General features: G+C 58.3%; 2 protein-coding genes across 5 annotated transcripts; both read right to left on the bottom strand.

Annotated features, from left to right (window-relative positions):
• Positions 1-5,104: 5,104 nt before the first annotated feature.
• Positions 5,105-7,536, bottom strand: GH1 (growth hormone 1). The gene is made up of 5 exons (XM_062175039.1): positions 7,506-7,536; positions 6,149-6,309; positions 5,833-5,949; positions 5,562-5,723; positions 5,105-5,305 (listed from the first exon to the last, which is right to left on the bottom strand). The coding sequence occupies exons 1-5, from the start codon at positions 7,534-7,536 to the stop codon at positions 5,105-5,107; spliced, it is 672 nt and encodes a 223-aa protein (XP_062031023.1).
• Positions 7,537-15,416: 7,880 nt separating this feature from the next.
• Positions 15,417-18,177, bottom strand: CD79B (CD79b molecule). 4 transcript variants are annotated; one of them, XM_062216969.1, is made up of 6 exons: positions 18,111-18,177; positions 17,376-17,426; positions 16,312-16,623; positions 16,090-16,208; positions 15,828-15,869; positions 15,417-15,743 (listed from the first exon to the last, which is right to left on the bottom strand). In XM_062216969.1, the coding sequence occupies exons 1-6, from the start codon at positions 18,175-18,177 to the stop codon at positions 15,645-15,647; spliced, it is 690 nt and encodes a 229-aa protein (XP_062072953.1). In that variant the 3' UTR covers positions 15,417-15,644. The 4 variants fall into 4 exon arrangements, with proteins under 4 accessions (XP_062072953.1, XP_062030732.1, XP_062030733.1 ...); XM_062174748.1 differs by having other exon boundaries at positions 17,376-17,423; XM_062174749.1 differs by lacking the exon at positions 16,312-16,623.
• Between the last annotated feature and the right edge of the window lie 5,221 nt (positions 18,178-23,398).

The following is a 23,398-nucleotide window of genomic DNA, read 5'->3' as shown; positions in this document are numbered from 1 at the left end:
GCACAGAGCACACCAAGTGGTCCTGCAGGCCCAGCTCCCCAGGTCAGCAGCTGTGACTGACAGTGAACAAGGCGCTTCCCCAGGGCTTGGTCCGGCTGCGCGGGACTCCTTGTTTGGGTTTCCAGGATCGTGGTGCTTCGAGCTCAGTAGTTTGAATTAACCAGTTCGCAAGGTTCTTCCTCTTGTAGATTCAGAATCTTCCATTTCCTTCCCCAGGAATCCACAAAATGGGGTTGGACAGCCCCTCTTTATCAGTTCTTTGAAAATAATTTATTTTCATTTTGTTTGAAAGGCAGAGAGAAAGCACTTCCATCATCTGGTTCACTCCCCAAATGCCCATCAGCCAGGTCTGGGCCAGGCTGAAGCCAAGAGACAGGAAATCAACCTGGGTCTCTGGCGTGTGTAGCAGGGACTCAAGTACTTACAAATTTGACTAGCCTAAGTGCCTCACAGGAGGGAATCATACAGGGTTTGTCTTTTTGTGACTGGCTAATTAGAAAAAATGTTAAGTGGTTAGAATTAGAAATAGGAGTGCCACAATTGGCCAAGGCTTGCATCTCCTTTTGCCTGTAATTTTTTTTTAAAAAAGATTTTGAGGGGGCCAGCACTGTGGTGCAGTGGGTTAAAGCCCTGGCCTGAAGCACCGGCAACCCCATATGTGCGTCGGTTCTAGTCCCGGCTACTCCTCTTCCAATCCAGCTCTCTGCTATGGCCTGGGATAGCAGTAGAGGATGGCCCAAGTCCTTGGGCCCCTGTACTCATGTAGGAGACCCGGAAGAAGCTCCTGGCTTCTGGCTTCGAATCAGCGCAGCTCCAGCCATTGTGGCCGTCTGGGGAGTGAATCAGTGGATGGAAGACTTCTCTCTCTGTCTCTACCTCTCTCTGTAACTCTGTCTTTCAAATAAATAAAATAAATCTTAAAAAAAAAAAAGATTTTGAGAAGTAGACTTACAGAGAGAGAGAGGTCTTCCATCTGCTGATTCACTCCCCAGATGGCCATAATGGCCGGAGCTGCACCAACCCAGTCAGGGACTTCTTCCCATGTGGATGCAGGGACCCAAGTACTTGGGCCATCTTCTATAGCTTTCCCAGGCCATAGCAGAGAGCTGGATCGGAAGAGGAACAGCCGGGACATGAACCGGTGCCCACATGGGATGCCAGTGCCACAGGCAGAGGCTTAGCCCACTACACCATAGTGCCGGCCCTCTTTTGCCTATTTTTTTTTTTTTTGGACAGGCAGAGTGGACAGTGAGAGAGACAGAGAGAAAGGTCTTCCTTTTCCGTTGGTTCATCCCCCAGTGGCAGCTGCGGCCGGCGCACCACACTGATCCAAAGCCAGGTGCTTCTCCTGGTCTCCCATGCGGGTGCAGGGCCCAAGGACCTGGGCCATCCTCCACTGCACTCCCGGGCCATAGCAGAGAGCTGGACTGGAAGAGGAGCAACCGGGACAGAATCCGGCGCCCCAACCAGGACTAGAACCTGGTGTGCCTGTGCAGGTGGAGGATTAGCCTAGTGAGCCAGCGCCAGCCATTTTTTTTTTTTTTTTTTTAACCAATGCAACACAAGCAGCTGCGGGCACCTGTATCTCATTTTGTGGTCCTTAACATAGTGGTTCTGAACCTGCTTTGCAAGTTGGAATCACCTGCACAGCTTTGAATTAAACTACTCTTGCCTGGACCCATCCCAGCAATCACAGCAGAATCTCAGGGAGTGGAAGCTAATGGGAGTTGTTTAGAAAACACTTGGTGTTTCTAATTTGCAGAGGAGGTTGCCATCCACCCTGGCAAAATGAAGATCTGAAAGGTAGAACAGTTGGAAGACCAGTGTTTACTGAAGATTTTTTTAAAGATTTATTTGAAAGGCAAAGCAACAGGAAAAACGAGAGGGAGAGAGCGACAGAAAATCTGCCATCTGTTGGTTCACTCCCCACATGACTCCAATAGCCGGGTCTGCGCCAGGAGGAAGCCCAGAGCCAGGAACTCCATCCCGGTCCTGAGTGTGGCTCCCTCTGCTGTCCAGTGCTGTTATGACAACCCCACGGCAGAATCCCCTTGCTACCAAGGGCGGTTCCATTGAGTTCTCAGCTTAATGACCACGCAAAAATGGAACACATTTCAATAGAAACCGTGCTTTGCATTCTGAATTTGGACCTTTTCCCAGGCTAGTGCTCCGAGGTCCGATCCTCTCTCACAATGCTGGGCAGCAGCAGCAGATGCAGCACCCAGGCCCGCAGTCACGGGGTGGGGGTGGGGGGACAAGACATTCCACGGGGCGCCTGCAGGGAAGCCGGGCTGTCTTGAAGCGTAGGTACATTAAACGCATTTTCAGCTGATGTCACTTCCAACGTAATGTGTTTATCGAGCATGACCCCATCGTAAGTCAAGACACACGTGTGGTTAAAACACCCCTCTGTAGGCCCTGGACATTGTAACTCCCCGGCCACATTCACTCAACAAACACTTATTACAATGGCTTGCGTTTCCTTTAAAACACTCAAGCCAAGACATAATTATATTTATGCTCATTACACCTAAACTTCTAAGGGCCATGCGATTTCTATTATTCTAAAGCCAAAAGAGGGATGTTATAGGATGCTGATTCCAATTTATGTACGAGATACCTTTCTGAAGCTTGAGTAGTTTATAGAATGGGTGGCCTTGTGACAGAGTCCCGTGGTTCCAGCGCCACACAGATTGGAGTCAGAACTTCTTCTCTCGTGGCTGCAGCAGAGGGAGACGCCTCACCTAAAAACAATCAGGTTGCCCTACAAAGCCTTCACACTCGCAAACTCCAGTTTTCAAGCCAAACAATAAACAAATGATCTGAGCCAGAGGAAGTTTCTGAGCTAAGAAATCAGGCTTAGAGTTCTGACATCCTGATTTTCAACCACCCTCCAAGGGCACGTGTTATGCAATGCAGAATATTCTAAAATGATAGTGGATACTGTTTGAAAGAAAATTATCACAGCCCCTAAGTCTGAGTTTCTCAAAGTTGGCGAGCTGATTGTTTGTATTGTAATAGAACTATTGACCCTCATAAAATCATATTTGGATAATAGTTGCTTTGAGCAGGTAGGTGTAGGCTCATAGGTCACCAGTCAGTTAGCCAAGGTACTTGGGAGATTAAAAACTTAACTAGAGGCCAGCACCGTGGCTCAATAGGCTAATCCTCTGCCTGCGGCGCCGGCACACCGGGTTCTAGTCCCGGTCGGGGCACTGGATTCTATCCCGGTTGCTCCTCTTCCAGGCCAGCTCTCTGCTGTAGCCCAGGAAGGCAGTGGAAGATGGCCCAAGTGCTTGGGCCCTGCACCCGCATGGGAGACCAGGAGAAGCACCTGGCTCCTGGCTTCAGATCAGCAGGGTGCGCCGGCCGCAGCTGCCATTGTGGAGGTGAACCAACGGAAAAGGAAGACCTTTCTCTCTGTCTCTCTCTTTCACTATCCACTCTGCCTGTCCAAAAAAAAAAAAAAAAAACAAAAAAAAACCCACTTAACTAGAAAGCATTAACCACCGCTGATTCAAGTTCATTTACAAACAAGAAACAGCTGAGACGCCATTAGGACAAGGCAGTGTGATTGCATGCTGAGGGTTTACCATTGGCTTGTGTTTCCTTTAAAACATGAACCACTGAGCAGGTTTCTCATTAATTCACTAACAGCTGAGAGAAGCTACTTAGGAAGGAAGTAGGTTGTTTTCCACTCATTTTTGGAGGGTCACAGTCCGAGTTCAGCAGCCCCACTGGCGTGGAGTCCGAGGAAGGCAGTAACAGCTGAACGCGTGCGGGGTGACATCCACATGAGCCGGGAAGTGGAGAGACGCCGGGGCAGCCTCCACACGCGAGATCTACCTTCCACAAGCTCACCTCTTGACCTGAAGACCTCCCACTGGGCCCCCGCCCAGGCGCCATGATCACATCGAGTCTCCCCTCTTAATCCCTCCACCAGGAACACTAATGCATTAGCATAAGGCTTTGGGGGACCAGCCCTGCAGGTACATGGGCTTTGGGGGAACACCCAAGCCTATCCAAACCATCACACGCCCCAAAATTCCAGGCAAAACCAACTACGGTTTTGTGAGTGCTGTCGTAGGCCAATCACTTCAGGAGCCCTTCCTCTCACGGAGGCCCCTAAAGCAATACCTTAGTGCCTCAGGGTGGTCAAGGAATTTGTTCACGAGCACAGATTGTGTGCAATCCGTGAGCCTTCCTGGTTCTTCCCCTCACACCACGTAACCCCAACCCTCTGCTCTTAGAGTACGATTGTTCACTGACAGCCTGAAGATATTTGGTTGCGTTTGGCTTGACTTTTTTTGCCCTTCAAGAGTTTTCAATATGAATTCTTGCCGATGTTCAGAATTGGGGTTCACCTAAAGCTGGGATGTCCTGGCTGCCATGGAGAAACAGGAGGTCGGCCCACCCCGGCTGGTGCCGCCCAGCTCCGAGCTGTATCCGTGGCAAGCAGCTGGCAGCCAGCTTCAGTTCAGCCCTGCACCCTGGCCCTCGTGCCGGCACCTGTTGGCACGGTAGGTGCAGCCCCTCCGTTAGAATCTCTCGTCTACCTCCCTTGCTCCAGTTCAGACCCAAACACTCGGGTTCCGGGAAGCCGTCTTTGCACTGTTCTCGGTTCCCGCGAGTGGTTCGGCCCGAGGAGTGTTCATTTGGAAGTGTCTGTTCGACAGCTATAATGCTGATTTCACACTTTGTTTTCTCACTCCTCTCACTTCCGCGCTCAATCCTGCCTTCTTGTTCTGTCTTATTCTCGAGGGCTCGATCTCGGATCCACCTGGCCCTCGCTGACCTGTGACTCCCTTGCAAGGCGGGACCTCGACCTGGGGGCATGGACTTAGTGTGTGAGACTAAGAGTGACAAGCCAGTTTCCTTCTAGCCCGGGAGGAGTGGGGGAAGTTACAGTTCAGCCACCTGGTTTCCCATAATCCCCCCAGCATCGGGCCCTTCTGCCCCATACTGCCCCCTTCCGTCCCATAGTAGAAAGACACCTAGTGAGACAACCTGATGCAACTGAATTTTATTAGGAGGAGGCCAGTGGGCCCCGGAGCAGCACTTTCCAGACTAGGGGGAGGTGCTGGGGAGGCAGGGAGGGGTGCCCCTAAAAGATGCAGCTGCTTTCCACGAAGCGGCGACACTTCATCACCCGCAGGTAGGTCTCAGCCTTGTGCAGGTCCTTCTTGAAGCAGGACAGCAGCCCATAATTCTTGAACAGGGCGTCGTCGCCACGCAGGTTTGTGTCAAACTTGTCGTAGGTTTGCTTGAGGAGCTGCCCAACCCGGGGGCTGCCGTCTTCCAGCTCCTGAAAAGCGCAGGAAGAGGAGGAGGAGAGAGGCCTTGGACGCTGTTTTCCCCTTCTGTCCCGTTTCCTCCCTCCCCCACTCCAGGGCTTAGAGACAGCCCAGGGGGGTGCAAAAGGGAAACTGAGGAAAAGGATGCCTTCTCCCGAGCCAAGGCCTGGCTGCTAGGAGACAGGACTGTATCCCCCCACCCACGGAGGCGGGCTCCAGCCCGGGTGGGAGTGGCCCCGCGGAGGGGCCGCCCAGCGCCAGGCTCACCCGCATCAGGACTTGGATGCCTTCCTCCAGGTCCTTCAACTTCTCGTAGACGCGGTCCGAGATGCCAAACACCAGAGTGTTGGTGAAGGCCCTGCTGAAGAACTGCATGGGCACCAGCCAGGACTGGATGAGCAGCTGCGAGAAGCGGAGCAGCTCCACGTCCTGTGGGGAGGCCGGGCAGGGGGTGTGTGCAGGAACCAGCCCAGCCCACAGAGCAACCACAGGTCACGCAGCCTCCAGAGGGGGCCCTGTCCCTCCACCCGCCGCTCACCGATCTCTGCTGGGCCTCGTCTTTGCCCGTGGGGGCCGGGATGGTCTCTGAGAAGCAGAAGGCAGCCTGGGCGTTCTGGATGGAGAAGCGCTGCCCCTCCGGGATGTAGGCGCGCTCCTGCGGGAAGGGCCACCCGTTGACGTCCAAGCCTGGGACTGGCTCTCACGGCTGTTGGTGGGAACAGCCCCTTGCCGACCCCCACCCACCCCCAGTCTATGCTCATCCGACAGCATCTTCACGTGCATAAAACAGCCCTGAGCTCCGCAGATTCCCCCAGGGACTGCCCGCCGCCCGGCACCCCTTCCTGGGAACTCACAAACTCTTTGTAGGTGTCAGTAGCCAGCTGGTGCAGGTGCTGGGCGCGGAGCACGGCGTTGGCAAACAGGTTGGACAAGGGCATGGCTGGGAAGGCGCTGGCCTCCTGAGGCCAGGGCAGGCAAAGCAGGGCAAAAGCCAGGAGGCCTGCGGTCCGAGAGCCTAGAGGGAAAGAGATAGGAGGTCAAGGCAGGGCCTGGGAGCAGATCAGCTCTTGCCCTGCCCCTAGGCTAGCTCCCAGCCCTCCTGCAGCCCTGCCAGGGTCCGAGGACATTCTAGATGGGCTAAACATTGGGCTGGGGTGGTTATGCTCCCATTCAGAAGCCCCTTCCGATCTGCAGGGCCCCCTGTCTCCATACTATGCCCAAAGGGATTTGAGGGCACTCACCTGCAGCCATCACAGCTTGGGGAGCTGTCCACGGACCCTGCGTGCTTTGGGGAGCTGTGCCCTGGGATCCTGGAGTTGGTCCCTCGCAGGCCCTTTTTATACCCTGGTTCCTTCCCGCCCCCCCCCCCCAACCCCATCCCACTATACATTTATGCAGGGGCCCTGATGGCCTGTACTGATGGATAATTTAGGAGCTTCTCCCACTCATCTGTGCCTGCTCCTCGCCGGGGGCCGCGCCCCCACCCCCGTCATGTTCCCCTCGCCGCCGTCACCAGTCTCGTGAGGGTGCACGCAGGGTTGCCCAGCTAAAGACACCCCCCCCCGGGGGCCGGCCTCTCTTGGAAGAGTGGGATAGGAGAGCGGGGCCTGTGTCCAGGTGTGCTCTGGGCTCTGGCAGGACGCCCTTGGGGGGTTGGCCCCTAGGGCGAGGAGGGCAATGTCAGAATGGCTGCTCCGAGACAGCTGTGTGGCCCCTTCCCACTCTCCCTCTCCCTGTCCTCCCCACGCCCCTCAAAGAGAACCTATGTGTCGGGGAAAGGGGCCCACGGAGAGCCAATAGATCCGGGGAGGGGGGAGTCCCGCCTTGCTTCCTCCACGGCCACCTGCACCGTCCTGAGGCTGTTGGGTGCAGTGCCTGCGATGCCCACTAGGGGACACCAGCCCCACACATTGCCTTTCCCTTTCCCCAGTGGAGGGGCTTCCCCAGGTGTGGGGGGGCAAAGGACCTGAAGCTGAGGTGCTGCCCCTCTCCTTGGACTTGCCACCGAGCAGCACAGCAAGCAGCAGGAACCCCAGGGACAGACACGGACCACAAGTGCTTCCTCCCTCAGCCCTGAAACCTCAGAGAATCAGAGTCGCAAGAGCCCCAGGGGTTCTGTCCGCCCCAACGTGCGGACTCTGAGTACAGCGCCGAGAGAAGCCCCATCCGGTCACGCAGCCTCCTCTCCCGTCTCGTCTTCCCCTTCCGTACCTGCACAGAGCTCATCAAGTGCAAAGAGCATGCCTCCGCCTTCTCTCACGAGACCCTCACCGTCATCTTTTGAAGGAGGTATCGTCCCATTTTGCAGAGGGGCAGACTGAGGCTTGGGGAGACTGTCCTCAGCCCGCTCAGCCAAGGGAGCTGATCTCCACAGCCTTGCTCGCCTGCGTTCCACCAGCCGCGTGGACTTAGGGCCTTTAGCTTCTGAGTCCCCTGACGCAGAGACCCTGGCCATCATCACAAGGGCCCCTTGCTTTGCCCTCCCTGAATGGGGGACTTGTTCTCCCTCAGTTCCCAGTGGCCTGGGTGTGTGCTGGAAGCCTCACAGCTACACAAGAGAACACCCGAGAAGGCCAGGCCGGTGGCTTCCAGCCTCCTGGTGCCTGGCGTCAAATGCCCCCAGGGATGAGAGCAGGCGAGAACACACTTCCCCACGTTTCTCCTCCCACCCTGAGTCGAAGCACATTCAGCACTTGACCCTGTGGGAAAGACAAACAAACAAGCAAACCTTTCTAGAGGTGGCTCTCGAAGGCTGGCAGCCGACACTGCGCGCTCACGCCACCGGGGTCCGGAGTGGGAGTGCTGGGGCCTCCCCGCCAGCCCTTCAGCACCCGAAGATAGAGCCCCTTTGTACCCCCGCCCTTGCCTGGGCTTGCCGGGCAGGCACGGGCACTGTGCGGGCTGTACTCCAGGCTGGCCCAGGGGAGGCTCCCAGAGGGGTGTCCCCAGGTCCACGGACCACGGGGAAGACGAGGACACTCTCTGCTCACCTGTGTCCAGCTCCAACACGGAGGAAGAGCCAAGGTGGGATGGGGGGGTAGGGCTGTGGGCATGGCACCCCCCTGACAGAGGCTCTTAGCCAGCGCTGGGACAGCGGGAGCCCTTGTGGGGGGCTGCGAGTGAGCCACGCAAAGTGGGCGCGAGGGAGGTGGCCCAGGCACCCCACCACACCAGACAGTGGACGAATGGGAGGGAGGGTCTTCTCTCGCCACCTCAGAATGGAGGAGACCCTGGGGATCCCTGGGGACATGCTTGCACAGAAGGTTACCATGGCAACCGTGGGGTCCAGAGTAAGGGATGGGGGTCCCCTTCGGCCCCCCTGGGCCTTTTCAGGGCCTTTGGAGGTGGAGACGGCATCTACAGCTCATCGCCCATAGAACATATGCTACGGCATTGGACTTGGGATGGCCCCGCTAGCACGGGGGTCACCCGCTCTTGGGGCAGGCCCAGGCACCTCGGATGGCAGCCTTGGAAGGCTTGGGACAAATGTCCCGCCAGCTGGTGTTGGTTTTGTTCGTTTTAAGAAAACCCGGCCTCCTTAAAGTTCTCCCAGGGTGTGGGTTCCCTTCATATCCCCAGCCCCAAGCATCACCAGGCTTCTCCGTGCCCACTATGCAAGGGCTCAGATCAACCCTTGATCCTAAAGTGGCCCCTTGCAGCCTCAAGAGTGCCTCTGAAGCTCAAGTCTGAGGGGCTGGGGGCCGGGGCATTTTCTGGGGCCCCAGAGACAGGGGGTAGGTGATGTCTCCACCGCTCCCCTGGTGATGTGGGGCCCACGCGTCGCTCCTCTAGCTCTGCCCTTTCTTCCTTGACGTCAGAGGCTGCTCTTGTGCCCCAGATCTGCTCTGCCTGCTCCTGGCTTCCAACACTCTTCACCTGAGCCTTAACACCAGGTCGTTCACTCAGCCCACGGAGTCAAGGTCTTCAGACTAACATGTGGGGATTCCCGGGGGCTTTTCCATGGGAGGTGGGGGAGTTGGCCCCAGATGCTGTAGAACAACAGGGGTGCGAGTCATGGCTCGGGACACTGGAGGCTCAAAGAGATACAGCAGCTTGCCACCGGTCCACAGTTGCTAAGCGACGGCTCCCCAAGGCTCCTGAACTTCCCAACACACCAAGGTCTAAGAAAGATGGTGGCACTGCCTAGCACGGACACAACTTTCACGGGTGCAGGGCGGGAATCTCCACGCCGCCGATGTGCAAGGGAGGTGGTTGGAACCGGACACGAGGAACTTCAACCCCAGAGTGAGGAGTCCACAGACGCTAAGAAAAGAGGTAGAAAAAAACAACCCGATCGCCTGGTCCAGCGAAGCGTGTCCCATTTGTATCGCACGTTTCAGCGTACATCGCGCTTTCACTTCCTGTATCTCGCTGGGGGCCCTTGACTTGGCCACAGGATGCAGCCGGGGGGGCTGGAGCACGGAGGAGGGGCTTTGGAAGGCGGGGGAAGGATGGAGGCGGGCACTCCTGTCTATCAATGGGGGGTGTTGCCTGCACAGGTTGATGGCCTCTGAACAATCCAGTAGTACATAGCAAACTACGTAACTGGGAAGGCTGAGGCATTTTCACTCCCAAGCAAGACAGTCCCATTGCAAAAAAAAAAAAAAAAAAAAAAAAAAAAAAACAAGTACCAAGGTGTAGGTACTAAGGTACTAAATGCCAAGCACTTGTAGGAAGTCTGGGGTGCTTTTCTGGACTTCAGCAGGCAATGATGTCATCTGCTTTTCCCTTGTCCTTTGTATTTTTTTTTGTTTTTTATTTTATTTTATTTTATTTTTTTTGACAAGCAGAGTGGACAGTGAGAGAGAGAGACAGAGAGAAAGGTCTTCCTTTGCCATTGGTTCACCTCCCAATGGCCGCTGTGGCCGGCACACCGCGCTGATCCGAAGCCAGGAGCCAGGTGCTTCTCCTGGTCTCCCATGGGGTGCAGGACCCAAGCACTTGGGCCATCCTCCAGTGCACTCCCGGGCCACAGCAGAGAGCTGGCCTCTGGCGCCTCGACCGGGACTAGAACCCGGGGTGCCAGCGCTACAGGCGGAGGATTAGCCTATTGAGCCGTGGCGCCAGCCTTCCCTTGTCCTTTGATTATGTGTGGCCATCTCATGCCTCCCACCAGACTCTGAGTCGCACCTTTTGTCTTTTCATTCATTCGCTCAACCACAATTAAGGGGCTCAAGGAGTGGTCACTAGAGGCGCCACACGCCAGGCAGATGCACAGACCCAGGCGGACAAAAGGCATGAGCTTTTCTCTTCCAGAGCTCACAGTCCACTGGCGAGAGAGAGAGAGAGACAGCAGCAAACACATACGTACGTAGGCAGAAATTTCCAACAGGGATCACTGACATGAAGGATGTAGCTACATAAGGAGGCGAGAAGGGAGTGGAAGGCCTGGGCAGCTGGCACAGACCCGGGCCCAGGAATTCAGCCAGCACCTGCATGGACGGGAGGTCAAGGCCGAGAAGAGAACTCAAACGCCCACCTGGCTGCGATCGGCAAGGCGGGGCTTGTGGTGTCTCAACATCCGCTCACGGGGAAAGTTATTTTAAAATACCAAGGGCAGGAGCTTGAATGTCTGACAAGATGCACATGAAGGCAGTTCAAGGAAAATGTGAACAAGGCCGTGTGCGGACTCCTGGTTCACACGAACGCCCTAAACAGACTAACAGACAGCTAGCTCTGGGGCAGGTGTCTGCCGTACTGCCCACACTGGAGTGCCCGGGGTTCGAGTTCCAGTTCTGCTTCCAGGTCTAGCTTCCTGCTAATGTGCTGGCAGATGGTGGCTCAAGATCTTGGGTCCCCATCGCCCACGTGAGAGACCTGGATTGAGTTCCAGGCTTCCTGGCTGATGTGGGCATCAGAAGAATAAACCAGAGAATGGAAGATCTCGCTTCCAGTCTGCCTCTGTCTCTTTGTGTTCCAAATAAATTTAAAAAAACAATAAATGGAACATTTTTTAAGAAGAGAGAGGCCTCACCTTCCCCTCCCATTGAATTAGGAGCCATCTAAATATACGTTAACCAAGCACTCTCTGATTGAACTTGGGCTTTAACGCGTGTTCGATTTTGTTCTTTGCGGTCACCAACAAGCACGGGCTTTGGGGTTGGCGCGAGCAGCTGGGTGTCCCAAATGGGCGGCTTGTTGTGGTTTGTAACTGAGTCAACGGCAGGACCCCAGGGGGCTGTCCCAGGGGCAGCAGTGTGGACACCTGAGACACCCCCAGGAATCGCACATGTGGATTCTGACCCCGGTTCCTGCATGGATCAAAGACGGGATGCAGACTCTAGGGAGCCCAGCCCCTGTGCTCCAGGTGGGGCCTTGCAGGCCTGCCCCTGAGACCCAGGCAGGCCAGACACCTGCTAGCCGGTGACCACTGCTGCACTTGCCACCCAAACAAGAAGCTTCTCACCGTTTGTTTTGTTTTCTGTTACCTCTCATTCTGCTGGAAAAACACCCAAACCCCCAGGTCCGCTCACCCCAGCCCCAGCAGCACCTGCAGGGAGAGGGCCGGAAGTCAAGCTAGAGTGGAGGAGGAACCAGCCTGTGCTTACCCCAGGGTCCCTGGGGATGTGGCTGGATTCCCCCAGTGGGCAGCGGGGCATGTGGCCACCCAGGGCCTGGGAGTTGCCTTCTGGGGGTGGGGGGGGGGGCGCTGGGAGGAAGGCTCCAGAACCGGCTGCTGTAGGCCGCCCCAGGGACACCTTCTCCAGGCCGCTGGGAGGCCCAGCGTGGCCCTGCTGATGAGGGCGGGGCCTTGACAGCTTCAGAACCTGTGAACAATGGGAAGAGCAAATCTCTCCAAAACACGCACATTCGCAGGTGGCAGCGCCGGCTGGCCGGGCGTCCCAGGCTCAGGCCCTTCTCCCCTTCCTTTGTACTCAGGCCTCATTGCCACTAAGTCCCCCAGGGGAGCCAGCTGTGCTGCAGTGGAAAGAACACAGGGGCTGCAGTCAGAAGGGCTGTGGGTGACTCTCGGTCACTTTCGGAACTTTTTCCAGGTCCTGATTTCCTTGTTTGTAAACAGGGATAAGTCTAACTGAACAAGGAGGTGCCGGCGAAAACCTGGCCGGCACTTAGGAGGGCCGGGTGAATGTTCATTGGGCCCACTGGAAGCATCTGGGCTGTGTTGTGGATTCTGATGGTGGCATGTGCGTCCCCACAGGTGCTAAAATGCACTCAACTGTATAGCAAAAGAAAGCAGATTCGATTTTGTCGTCCGGTACATTTTTGTTTTTCCAAACAGCATCTGGTTCAACTCCTTTCCCTCAGACCGGTTTCACGATTCCCATTTGACAGATATAGCAACTGAGGCCTGAGATATTCATCTCCCTGTGCCCCCCACCCCTGCCGCCACACACACACACACCGCTATCACACCCAGCTGTGTTAGTGCACTGCCCACGCCCCAGTTCTGGGGCCAAGGACCCATACTTATCCCAGAGTGTAAGCTCCGAAAGTGGGACCGCAGGCCAGGGAGCGCCTCTCCATCACAGTTCCTGAGGGCAAGCTCCCTTTGAGGGTGTGTGGTGGAGGGGACAGGCCTGGGGGCTGGGCACTCCGAGGCCTCTCTGTGGAGTCCACGTCCAAGTCTGTGAGAAACTCAGTTCGGAGGTGTTACATAGCCGCGCCTCCCCCACCCGGGGTGGCCCACGCTCGGGGAGACCCCGCTGCAGAAGTGAAGACTCCCCACCCAGCCGGCTGCCCGGGGCCCTGGTGGAGGTCGGGAGACAGAATTAGCGCCGCTATGCAAAGCAGCAGGAAAGCCAGAGCTCCAGCTCAGTGGAGGCAGAGGCCAAAACAAGCCGGTTCCCTCTGGCAGCTCCGAGGCCAAGGAGGGAGCAAGGCCCGGCCTCCCTCCGCCCAGCAGCGGGCAGTGGAGGCCTGGAGAGACTGACCCGAAACCCCAGGCCTCACCTGCGTGCCCCAGCGGGAAACCAGGATGCGCTGCAAACCCCAGCAGGCCTCTCCCCAGTGCTCAGCGCTGCTCTGGTGCCAGTTAATGGGCAGCTGCTGGAGGGCAGGGCTTCTCCGCCTGAATCCAGAGTGTGAACGGCGGAGAGGTGGGGCAGGGCCTGGGTCCTGAGGGCTCGGCCCTGCAGGCCTATTGCTCTCCGCCTGAGCCACTCATGGGTACTCCTGCGGCTGCGGCGTTCCTGCGCTGTTTTGTAGGGCCCTAAGGATGATTTTGTGAGCATCCTGGGGCCCTAAGAAGCCTCTGATGCCACAGCAGAGAAGCCTAAAGGGGTTACCTAGCTAAGGACCCCTGAACTTCATCACGTAAAGTCCCCCTTAGCAATCTCGCTTGATGGCTCTGCATCAAGCTTAGAACACACGCACACTGGCCGGCGCCGCGGCTCAACAGGCTAATCCTCCGCCTGCGGCGCCAGCACCCCGGGTTCTAGTCCCGGTCAGGGCACTGGATTCTGTCCCGGTTGCCCCTCTTCCAGGCCAGCTCTCTGCTATGGCCCGGGAGTGCAGTGGAGGATGGCCCAAGTGCTTGGGCCCTGCACCCCATGGGAGACCAGGAGAAGCACCTGGCTCCTGGCTTCGGATCAGCACAATGCGCCGGCCGCAGTGGCCACTGGGGGGGTAAACCAATGGAAAAGGAAGACCTTTCTCTCTCTTTCTTTCACTGTCCACTCTGCCTGTCAAAAAAAAAAAAAAAAAGAATACACGCACACACATATGCACACATCACATACCTGTGCACACACAGGTCCCAGGCCTGGACAGAGGTGTGGGAGGTGATGGAGGAGGTGTTGTAAAGCAGGGGACACCTCTTACCCTCATGGGTGCTTCTAGTCTAACCAGAGAACAAGGTCGGCATGAGGGCACCCATAGCAGCTGAGCCATGGCTGCACAGGATGGGCTGTACAGGGCTTGGGCCGGGACTAGGTATTTTAGGAGGGCTTCCTGTAGGTGGAGGGCCTTGAAGAACAGTGGGATTGGGAGAGGTGGGGTAGGACAGGTCCTCCAGGCTGGAGCAGGTGTTGTGCTGCAGCAGGTTGAGCTGCTCGCAATGCTGGCATCCCATAGAGTGCCAATTCGAGTTCCAGCTGCTCCACTTCCGATCCAGCTCCCTGCTAATGTGCCTGGGAAAGCAGAAGAAGATGACCCAAGTCCTTGGGGCCCTACACCCACGTGGCAGACTCAAGGAGTTCCCGTTTCCTGGCTTTGACCTGGTCCAGGCATGGTTTTTGTGGCCTTTTGGAGTGAGCAAGTGGAAGAAAGATCTCTCTGTCTGTGTATCTCTCTCTTCTCTCTCTCTCTCTCTCTCTCTCTGTAATTGCCTTTTAAATAAAACAAATTCTTTAAAAGATTTATTTATTTATTTCAGAGGTATAGTTAGAGACAGAAGGAGGGAGAAACAGAGAGAAAGGTCTTCCATTCACTGGTTCACTCTTCAAATGGCTGCAACGGCCAGAGTTGGGCCGATCCGAAGCCAGGAGCCAGGAGCTTCTTTCGAGTCTTCCATGCAGGTGCAGGGGTGCAAGTACTTGGGCCATCTTCTGCTGCTTTCCCAGGCTACAGCAGAGAGCTGGATCAGAAGAGGAGCAGCCGGGTCTCAAACCTGCACCCATATGGGACGCCGGCACTGCAGGAGGAGGCCTGCTGCGGCACAGTACCAGCCTCCAAATAAAATGCATTGAAAAAAAATCTTTAAGGCCCCTCCAGGCTGAGACTGGGCCCTGTGGAGCAAGACTCTCCTGCTGCTTGTTGGCTAAAGGAGGGCAGGCTGAGGACAGCCCCGCCTGGGTCCGAGCGGCCAATGCCCGTCTGCCGTTGCTGCAGGCCCAGCCAGAGCCAGAGTAGGGAGTGCGGGATGTGCCTCAGGCCCCAGCTGGGCCTTCGGGGGGAAGCGGAGGGTGAGCACGCAGCCACCTCCTCCCATCCCCGCAGGCCCATGGATGCCACATGCAGGCGACAGACACGGCCACATCGTTCGGTCTGCCCCGCTCCCATAGACGTCACACACCTGTGTGTGGGTTCGCAAGACACATCGTTTATTCCGTGCGAGACTGGGGAGGATGGGAGAGAGGAGTGAGGTTCTCAGTGGCCTTTCCTGGGCTCCGCTGGAAGCTGGTCTGTTCTGAGTCCATTTGCAAGTTCTGAACAAGTCTCTGTCTTGCTGTCCCCACCGTGGGGACGAGTTCCTGCATGGCACTGCCCACTCCACACCACTGCCCTGCTGTCCTACTCCAGGGGCCGGAGGGGCAGGCGGCTCTGGTAGGCCAGCTTCGGAGACTAGCGAGGGGTCCAGGGAGGAGGGGATGGGCCATGAGCCAGGCACCTCTACAGCAGCCGGGAAGGCCCTCGTGCTGTGCCCGGGCGTGTGGGGGGGTGGGCAGCCCCTCACTCCTGGCCGGGGTGCTCGCCCACAGACCACTTCACCTCCCCTGTCCGCAGAGTCACTATGTCCTCGTAGGTAGCAGTCTGGTCAATGTCGAGACCCTGGAGACAGAAAACGGAGCTCAGGCCGGGGCTGGACCCTGACCACACCCCCAGACGGTGGCCACGGGCCCAGCCGCACCTTACCTCATAGGTGTGATCTTCCTCCATCCCAGCCTTGCTGTCATCCTGGGGGTGGAGAGATGAGGACCAGCGTGTTAGTGCCCCCAGCCCCACCTCCTGCTGGGCCAGGCTGGGGAGGGCCCGGCCCAGGCAGAGGGTGGGAGTGAGGGGCCGCTGCAAGAATGGCTGACATTCCACAGGGCCAAGGGGAGACTGAGACCCTGCGCGCGCCCAGCCTGCCCTGGAGCCCCGCCCTGGCCCCCGGCCTGGCCCTGCCTGTGGTCACCTTGTCCAGCAGCAGGAAGATGGGCACGATGATGAAGAAGATGATGAGCAGGGTCTGGATCATAATGATACCGTCTTTCAGCGTGTTCCGCCGCTTCAGCTGGGCCAAGGTGCTGAGCCCTGGGGGGGAGGGGGCGTGAGGCTGGTGGGCTCAGGGGTCTCGCGGGAGCCCACCCCTCAGCCACTTCCCCGGACGGCGCGGCTGGCCTCTCCTGACACACACCCATGACGCGCAGCTCCGAGCTGCAGCCCCAAATGCCCTCCTTGCCGGCCCAGGGGCAGGGCTGCTGGCACAAATAGATGCCGTTGTCCTCAAACTGGATGCCCTGGATGGTGAGGGTGGCCATGGTGCCGTTCTGGGTCTGCAGGACACGGTTGGGTTCTTCGGGCACCCTCTGCGGCTCCCCGTCCACGTTCGGTTTCCGGAACCAGCTCACGGTGCTGTTGTCGTTTGTGTAGCATCGTAACTTCACCACGGAGCCCCGTTTCCGGGCCACGAAACGTGGGTGCTGCCAGATCCGGGAACAAGCGCTTCCTGTGGGCACCAAGGCTAGGTTCAGACTCCAGCGGGGTGTCTGCCAGCCCCGCCCTGGGGCCTCCATCCTGGGGGGGGGGGCGCTGACCCCAGTCCAGCCTGCCCCACTTGTCCTTGCTTTCCGGGCTGGGGGACAGTTGGAAGGTGGGGCTGCAGGGAAATTGAACCACGTGAGAGGCCACAGGCTAAACCACGGACCCTCCCTGCGCTTCCTCTCTGCCCCTCCGCCCCCTGGAGTTTCCTTTACAAAGCCCTGGGACCTTCCTGTTCCTTGCATGCCCATTGTAACAGCGAGCTCCAGTCCTCGCCCAGGGCCCGACCACACGGGTCACCTGCGACCTGGCCGGGGACTTCTGCCTCTGCTTCCCCTGGGCTATCTGGCCTAAAATCCTCAGCCCCCCCCCCCCCCAAGCAGTCTCCGGTGGCTCCCTGAGACCCCGAGCCCTTACTCGAAGGGCTCATTCCAAGGCTGAATCCCACTCCCCAGCTTGGCTGACCGGGGCCTGAGGCGTCATGGAATTCCTTGGGGTCCCCTGCTCTGACCCCGAGGTCATCCAGCCCCTCAGAGCCCATGACTGCAGCGCACCTAACAAGGATGACAGCTGGCGGGGGTGGCATCTCCTGGGAGAAGAGACCCTACAGAGGCCTGGGGATGAGAGTCCCGGATGGGGAGACCCAGGCGTGGATGGGACAGTGGCCGGCACTGGTCACAGACACACTTGCCCCCAGAGGGCATGGGTGAGGCCACTGACCTTTGGAATTTTGGTGCGTCTCCTTTGCTTTGACTGCCACCGGCTCACCTGCTGGGTGGGAAGAAGGGGCGGGGCAAAGTCAGGCCCTTCCCCTTGCAGTGGTTGCCCCGCCCCCTGAACCCTCCTTGTTCCAAGCACCACTTCCTCCTTCCAGGACTGCAGCTTCAGGACCCCTGAGCCCTCCCTGCCCCATCCTGAGAAGAGAGGAGCCCCGGGGGGGGGGTACCCGAAGCCCTGCCCCAGCCACCTCTCTGCCTTTGACCCTCCAGGTGGCCTTGAGCAGGCGCCAAAATGAGACAAGAAGGAAGTCACAGCTCTTCTGTCTTCCTGCTGGGGAGGGGAACATTTCTGGACTGTGCATCTCCCAGGCTCTGGCTGGGGCAGCCTCTCCCTGCCTCCTCCCACACGGTGCTCCCGGGGTCCTGGGGCCGAGCCCCACACCACCCCTTTCCTCTCATAGCTGCCAAGCCTGGTGTGCCCCCTAACCCCGCGGCTCAACCCAACACCCTCCAGGCTGCAGACCCTGAGCCCGTCACCGCGGCTGAGAGCCCTGGTCCCGGGCCCCGGCAGGCAAAGAGGGAGACAGGAGGCAGAAAGTGTGATGCCCAAAAGGAGGTTGGTGAGAGCAGGAGACCGAGTGGGTGCCGACAGACGGTAACACAGAGTGGTGACACAGAACGCAGCCAGTCAGCAGGCCTCGTCCCGGGCGGGGGGGGGGGGGGGGGGACACTCTACCTGAAAGCAGCAGCAGCAGTAGCACCAGCCAGTTTCTGGCCGTGGGAGACAGCACCAGCCGGGCCATGGTCACGGCTCCGTCCCCGACCCCAAGCCCGTGAGGCCGTCCAAGGCTCCTGGGGAGAGCGTGTAACTGCCTGGGCTACAGGCTGTCCCCTCCCCACATCTTCCTCACCAGGCCCCTTCCTGCCATGCAAATCCGGACCCAGGGGAGGCACCAGCTCTCCGGGGACCCTGGGGGAGGGCGGGCTCTTGTCAGCTGGGCCGCTAGATGCCTAAAGCTCGCCCCCATTTGGGCGGCACAGCTGAGGTGCGCAGTGGACGCCCCGGAGGTGGGTGGGCTTTGAGTCTTCGGAGGGGGAGGGGGCCTGCACTCGTCTCCCTGCGTCCCTATCTTGCCCGCGCTCATCCGAGGCCTGCTAGCCCCTTGAAGGCCAGGGCCCGGCTGACCAGTCTTCTAGGCACATGCCAGCCTGTGAATGGAGCTGGGTCCCCTGGCCCAGCCCTCAGCCTGCAGGGAGAGGAAGGACCGTGCAGGAGGCCAGGGAGCTGCCACACTGATAGTTGACTCTGAGGAGGAAGGCAGCCTCAGAGGTTCTTGAGCAGTCCAAGTTGGCAGCCCCTGGGCAGAAGACCTGGCTCCTCGTGCTAGGGGGGTGGTTTCCTGGGGGCTGCACGAGGAGGTGGAGTTTGGTGCAGAAGGTGTAGAGAAAAGACAGCACTTAGCACTCAGGCTCAGAAGTGCTGCCCACTGCTCCGGGGGTCTTGGACAGAGGGGCGGCTCTGAAACTCCCAGGCGCTCTCTCTGTCCTGCCTGTCGGCAGGGCGGTGGACACAGCCCCTGTGGTGAGGAGCTTGTTGGAGCCCCTGCCGTGCGGGGGGTGGGGGTGGGAGGCTGCTACACAGGGCAGGCCCACGAACCTCAGCCCCGCAGCTGAGCCCACTCTGAGCTTTGTGACGGCGGCTTCTGGCCGTCTTGTCCCCTGAGCCCTGCGACAGGAAGAGACTGAATCCTCCCCACCACCCTCCACATCTCCATGCCTGGGCTGGGGACCTCTGGGAAGCAGAAGGTCTGGGCCGTGCCCCCGCCCCCAGAGCCCCCCGCCCCAGTCCTGGACCCAGGTGTGATGGAGCGAGAGCCACGTCCTAGGGGCACAGGCCAGGACCCGAGCTTTGGAAACTGGCCCAGGGGTTGTTTTCACCCGGGCACAGCTCGTTCTGGGCAGTCCCAGCTGTTCTTGCCTTGTTTCCAGATGTTCCCATGAAAAAACATTTCTCTACAAGGTATCAGATGTTCGGGTCACAGAACAAACAGCCCGGGAATGGGAACATCACCTGAGGTCATCTCAGGACCACAGGCCCCGGGGCCTTGTGACGGTGGCTGGAGGGACAAGCCTATGGGTGGAGCCTGTCCAAACCTCACCTTCCCAGGCCCCTGGTCCGAGAGAGGCCTTGGTTAGCCTGGGGGCTTGTGTCCCCCCAGCGCTGGGAGGGTGACTGGGGATGGCTTGGGCACACGTATGGCACACGTGCACTCACACATGTATGTGTTGCCTGGGTGGTGGTAGTAGAACTTGCTCGGGGATCACATGTGTGGCATGAGTGTATTCACACATGTGTGTTACTTGGGTGGTGGTGGTAGAGTCTGCTCAGGGATCACACGTGTGGTACATGTGCACTCACACATGTGTGCTGTGTGGGTGTGGCACGAGTGTACTCACACATGTGTGTTGCCTGGGTGGTGGTGGTAGTAGAGTCTGCTCAGGATCACATGTGTGGCATGTGTGTACTCACATGTGTGTTGCCTGGGTGGTGGAGGAGGCTGCCCAGGGAGCACACATGTGGCATGCATGTACTCACACAGGTGTGATGTGTGTTGCCTGGGTGGTGGAGGGGGCTGCTCAGGGAGCACACGTGTGGCATGCATGTACTCACACAGGTGTGATGTGTGTTGCCTGGGTGGTGGAGGGGGCTGCTCAGGGAGCACACGTGTGGCATGCATGTACTCACACAGGTGTGATGTGTGTTGCCTGGGTGGTGGAGGAGGCTGCCCAGGGAGCACACGTGTGGCATGCATGTACTCACACAGGTGTGATGTGTGTTGCCTGGGTGGTGGAGGAGGCTGCCCAGGGAGCAGTCCTGGGGCCCGGGTGAGGGGTGTGGAGTTAGCATCCTCCATGCACACGCAGGCCACCGCGTCGCCGGCCGTGGGCAGGCGTGCAGATGTGTCCTTTGGACTTCGTTCCCATTCATGCCGGGTGGGTGGGGATCTGCTTTCAGGAAGGGGGGCCAGGGGATGCCACCTGCACGGTTATTTGTCACTACTGGGCCGTACTGTTCCCTGCCGGGTGACAGCAGCACCCAGCCCTGTCCTGGGCTCCCGATGACCTTTGCTTCTCAGAACAGAAGGACTCACAAGCCCATTCTGTCTCTGGCGCCGGCTGCCCAGGGCCGCACACCCCACCTGCCCGCCCGCCCCCACCGTTCCAGGAAGTCAGCAGCAAAACAAGAGGTGGGGGGTGTGGGCGGAGGGACAGGGGGCTCAAAGGTTGGGGACACAAAGAGGGCAGGGACCCCCTGCAGCCACCCCAGGAAGCTTAGACCTCTACCCCTCCTTCAGGCACACTGTTCTCAGGTGTGGGTTCAAATCCTGATCATGCCAAATATATACCAGGCAGAAGCTGCCCCATGTCACTGGTGGTCTCAACTTAGGGGTGCTTCTGCCCCACCCTGGGAGAATTTGGAAGAGTGCCAGACAACCGTGATGGCCACAGTGACCACTGGCCACTCCTGGTATTCATAGACCAAGAGCACCCCAGGATGGCAACGACCATTCCTGACCTTTGTGTAAGACAGACGGTGCCAATGACAGGACAGCCATGTGCACCGGACACAGACCTGGGCCTGATGTGCAGTGTGGAGCACAATGCACAGTGCACCCCCAATGAGGCGGGCAGCAGCGGTGACAATTGGGGAATGGAGAAACTGGGAAATATTCACTTAAGGGTAGCTCTGCCTCTCACCTGGGTTTTGCCTTTTTTCTTCCACCAGGAGAGGCTCAGGTCCCTCGCTCCATGGCTGGGGTCCTGAGAGCCACGTGGGGATGCCTGCCCCCCGCCCAGCGTGCAGACAACTGTGAGGTGGAAAGGAGCTGCAGGGACAGTGGAGGGGCATCATGGTGTCACACAACCCCAGGGCCCAGGAGAGGGAGACAGAGATCCTGAAAAGTTGCCAGCGCTCACCAGCTTGGAGCACGTACAGCCCAGGGAGGCAGAACATGCAATGACAGGAAACCTCCAGTCACGGGCTGGGCTGTGGGCTGAGAGTGCTCCGTGGGAATACCCCATCACATGCAGGTCCACGTCGGGGCTCTCCAGGGCCAGTCCTGAGGGGACGGCACCTCTGAGAATGGGGGGGCATGTGTGAGCCCCACAGGCACCTTGGGGCCTCTGAGAGGCTCTGGAGGGGACAGGGATACAGGTCATCACAGGCATCAGGGTAAAGGGACAGAAACAGCCCCCCCCCCCCCCGGCCTCTTGGGCTCCAGCTAAGAGGATTTCAGAGCAGGCAGGAGGAAATAGATTGGGCCAGAGAGTGGGGCTGGGGTCCTCCCACGCCCCTGCCCCATCTGCCTCCACTGCCCGCTTGCCACATTTGCCCCTTGCTACCCTTGCGCTGTCCACATCTACACACAGAGGCACACGTGTCAGAGGCACCGGGATGGTTTATTGTAAGAACTGTACAAAGGAGCCCATTGGCCTGCCCGGCTTGGGACTTGTTCCCACCTGGATGAGGTGGGAATGGGTGTCGGTCTGTGGGAGAGGGGCTGGGGAGAGGCTGGGCCCCCTCATCTATACGTCCTCTGCAATCTGCAAAAAGTCCATGGAGAAGGTCCTGTCCAACAGGTTTCCCAAGGCTCTGTGGGCTGGGCCAGTCCAGTGCCCAGGAGGGAAGGACAGAGGGGCAGGTGTTGGACAGCAGGAGGCAGAGCCTCTCTTGGATGAATCTTCTGCAGGAAGAGGCAGAATCTCCAGGGATGAGCTAGGAGTTGAGGCGGGAGCAGGGTTGAGGCCATGGGCATGTGATGATGAAAGAGCAAGGCCAAGGGAGGAGCTCGTGGGCAGTGAGGGAGGGAGAGGCAAGCCCTGGCAGGACAGGGAGCAGGCAGAGAGCACAGCAGACAACAAGGAAGACTGGCCCACGAGTGTGTGCATGTGTGAACACACATACACATGTGTGCACACACATTCATCTTGTTTTGAAGGTTTTGCTGCTTCCTGAGTTTTAATCAAACTATTCATGAGATACAAGAAGAAAAAGAAGAGGCATTTAGACCAATAGGAGACTCAAAGTATAAACCTTGCCACGTGCTCACACTCATCCACACACTCTCCCACACACAGGTACATTCATGTGAACAGGCCTACATAGAACACACACACACACACAGGTACTGCAGCGCACACTGACACACACAGACCCAAAAATACCGACACACAAGCATGTACAGGCAGTAGTACACAGTGGCTTATGCACACACACACACACAGCTATCCCCACAGGCCTACAAGCAGACACACAGTCACACACAAAAGTGACTAACTCCAGTGACCCCTGAGCAGGTATCTCACCCTCTCCTCCAGGCCCAGCCTCTGTTCTCTGGGAACCAGCAGAGCCTGGTGCGGCCATGCCCGGACTGGTGGTGCCAACGGCAGTGCCACCTGGCTTTCCAGGCAGCAGGAAGTTGGAAGGTTGAACCTGAGCCAGGTGCGCCTTCTTTGCTGCATGCCCCTGTGTCACCAGCTAAGCGGTAACATTCTTAGGGTCAATTTGAGGAGAGGGGAAAAGGATGAGGTGGGAGGAAGAGACAGACGTGGGGGGAGACAAGGCGGTGGGGATTTCGGGCTTGACGGGGCTCCAGGGAGCCCTGGTGGTGCCAATGGGGTGGGGGAGAGAAAGGGAAAGGAAAGAAGAGAATCTTTTCACTGACCCTACCCGGGCCTGGCTGCTCAGGCCACAAGCAGCGACACAGCTGCCAGACCCAGCCTATACTGTGCATCCATGCTCCCTAGAAAAAGGCAGCTCCCAGGTGGATCTTCCCTTCTGCTCTTCCCCTCGGGGCCAGCCGGGGAGCCCTCTCTGGGCCTGGACATGGCCCAGGAAGAGGTTCAGGATCTCAACCCCTGCCCCGGGGGCCAGGCCGAGTGTGGAGCTCTTTTGGAACCGGTGCCCCTTCCCTTTTCCAGGGAATTCCTGGCCCCTGAGGCAGAGGGGAGGGCTGGCAGCAG

This window comes from Lepus europaeus, chromosome 18 (genome assembly GCF_033115175.1).
Source record: "Lepus europaeus isolate LE1 chromosome 18, mLepTim1.pri, whole genome shotgun sequence".
NCBI classification, from domain to species: Eukaryota; Metazoa; Chordata; class Mammalia; order Lagomorpha; family Leporidae; genus Lepus; species Lepus europaeus.
This window is presented reverse-complemented; position numbering and strand designations above follow the sequence as displayed.

Bases quoted from the DNA above. Each gene is read 5' to 3' on its own strand.
- GH1 (XM_062175039.1), bottom strand. From the start codon at position 7,536: ATGCTCTTTGCACTTGATGAGCTCTGTGCAG. The intron at 6,310-7,505 runs GTACGGAAGGGG...CTTTCCCTCTAG, and splicing joins ACTTGATGAGCTCTGTGCAG to GCTCTCGGACCGCAGGCCTC. The intron at 5,950-6,148 runs GTGAGTTCCCAG...CCCTTCCCGCAG, and splicing joins CTGACACCTACAAAGAGTTT to GAGCGCGCCTACATCCCGGA.
- CD79B (XM_062216969.1), bottom strand. From the start codon at position 18,177: ATGGCCCGGCTGGTGCTGTCTCCCACGGCCAGAAACTGGCTGGTGCTA. The intron at 16,209-16,311 runs GTGTGTGTCAGG...CCTCCCCCCCAG, and splicing joins CTCGGAGCTGCGCGTCATGG to GGCTCAGCACCTTGGCCCAG. The intron at 15,870-16,089 runs GTGACCACAGGC...CTCCACCCCCAG, and splicing joins TCTTCCTGCTGCTGGACAAG to GATGACAGCAAGGCTGGGAT.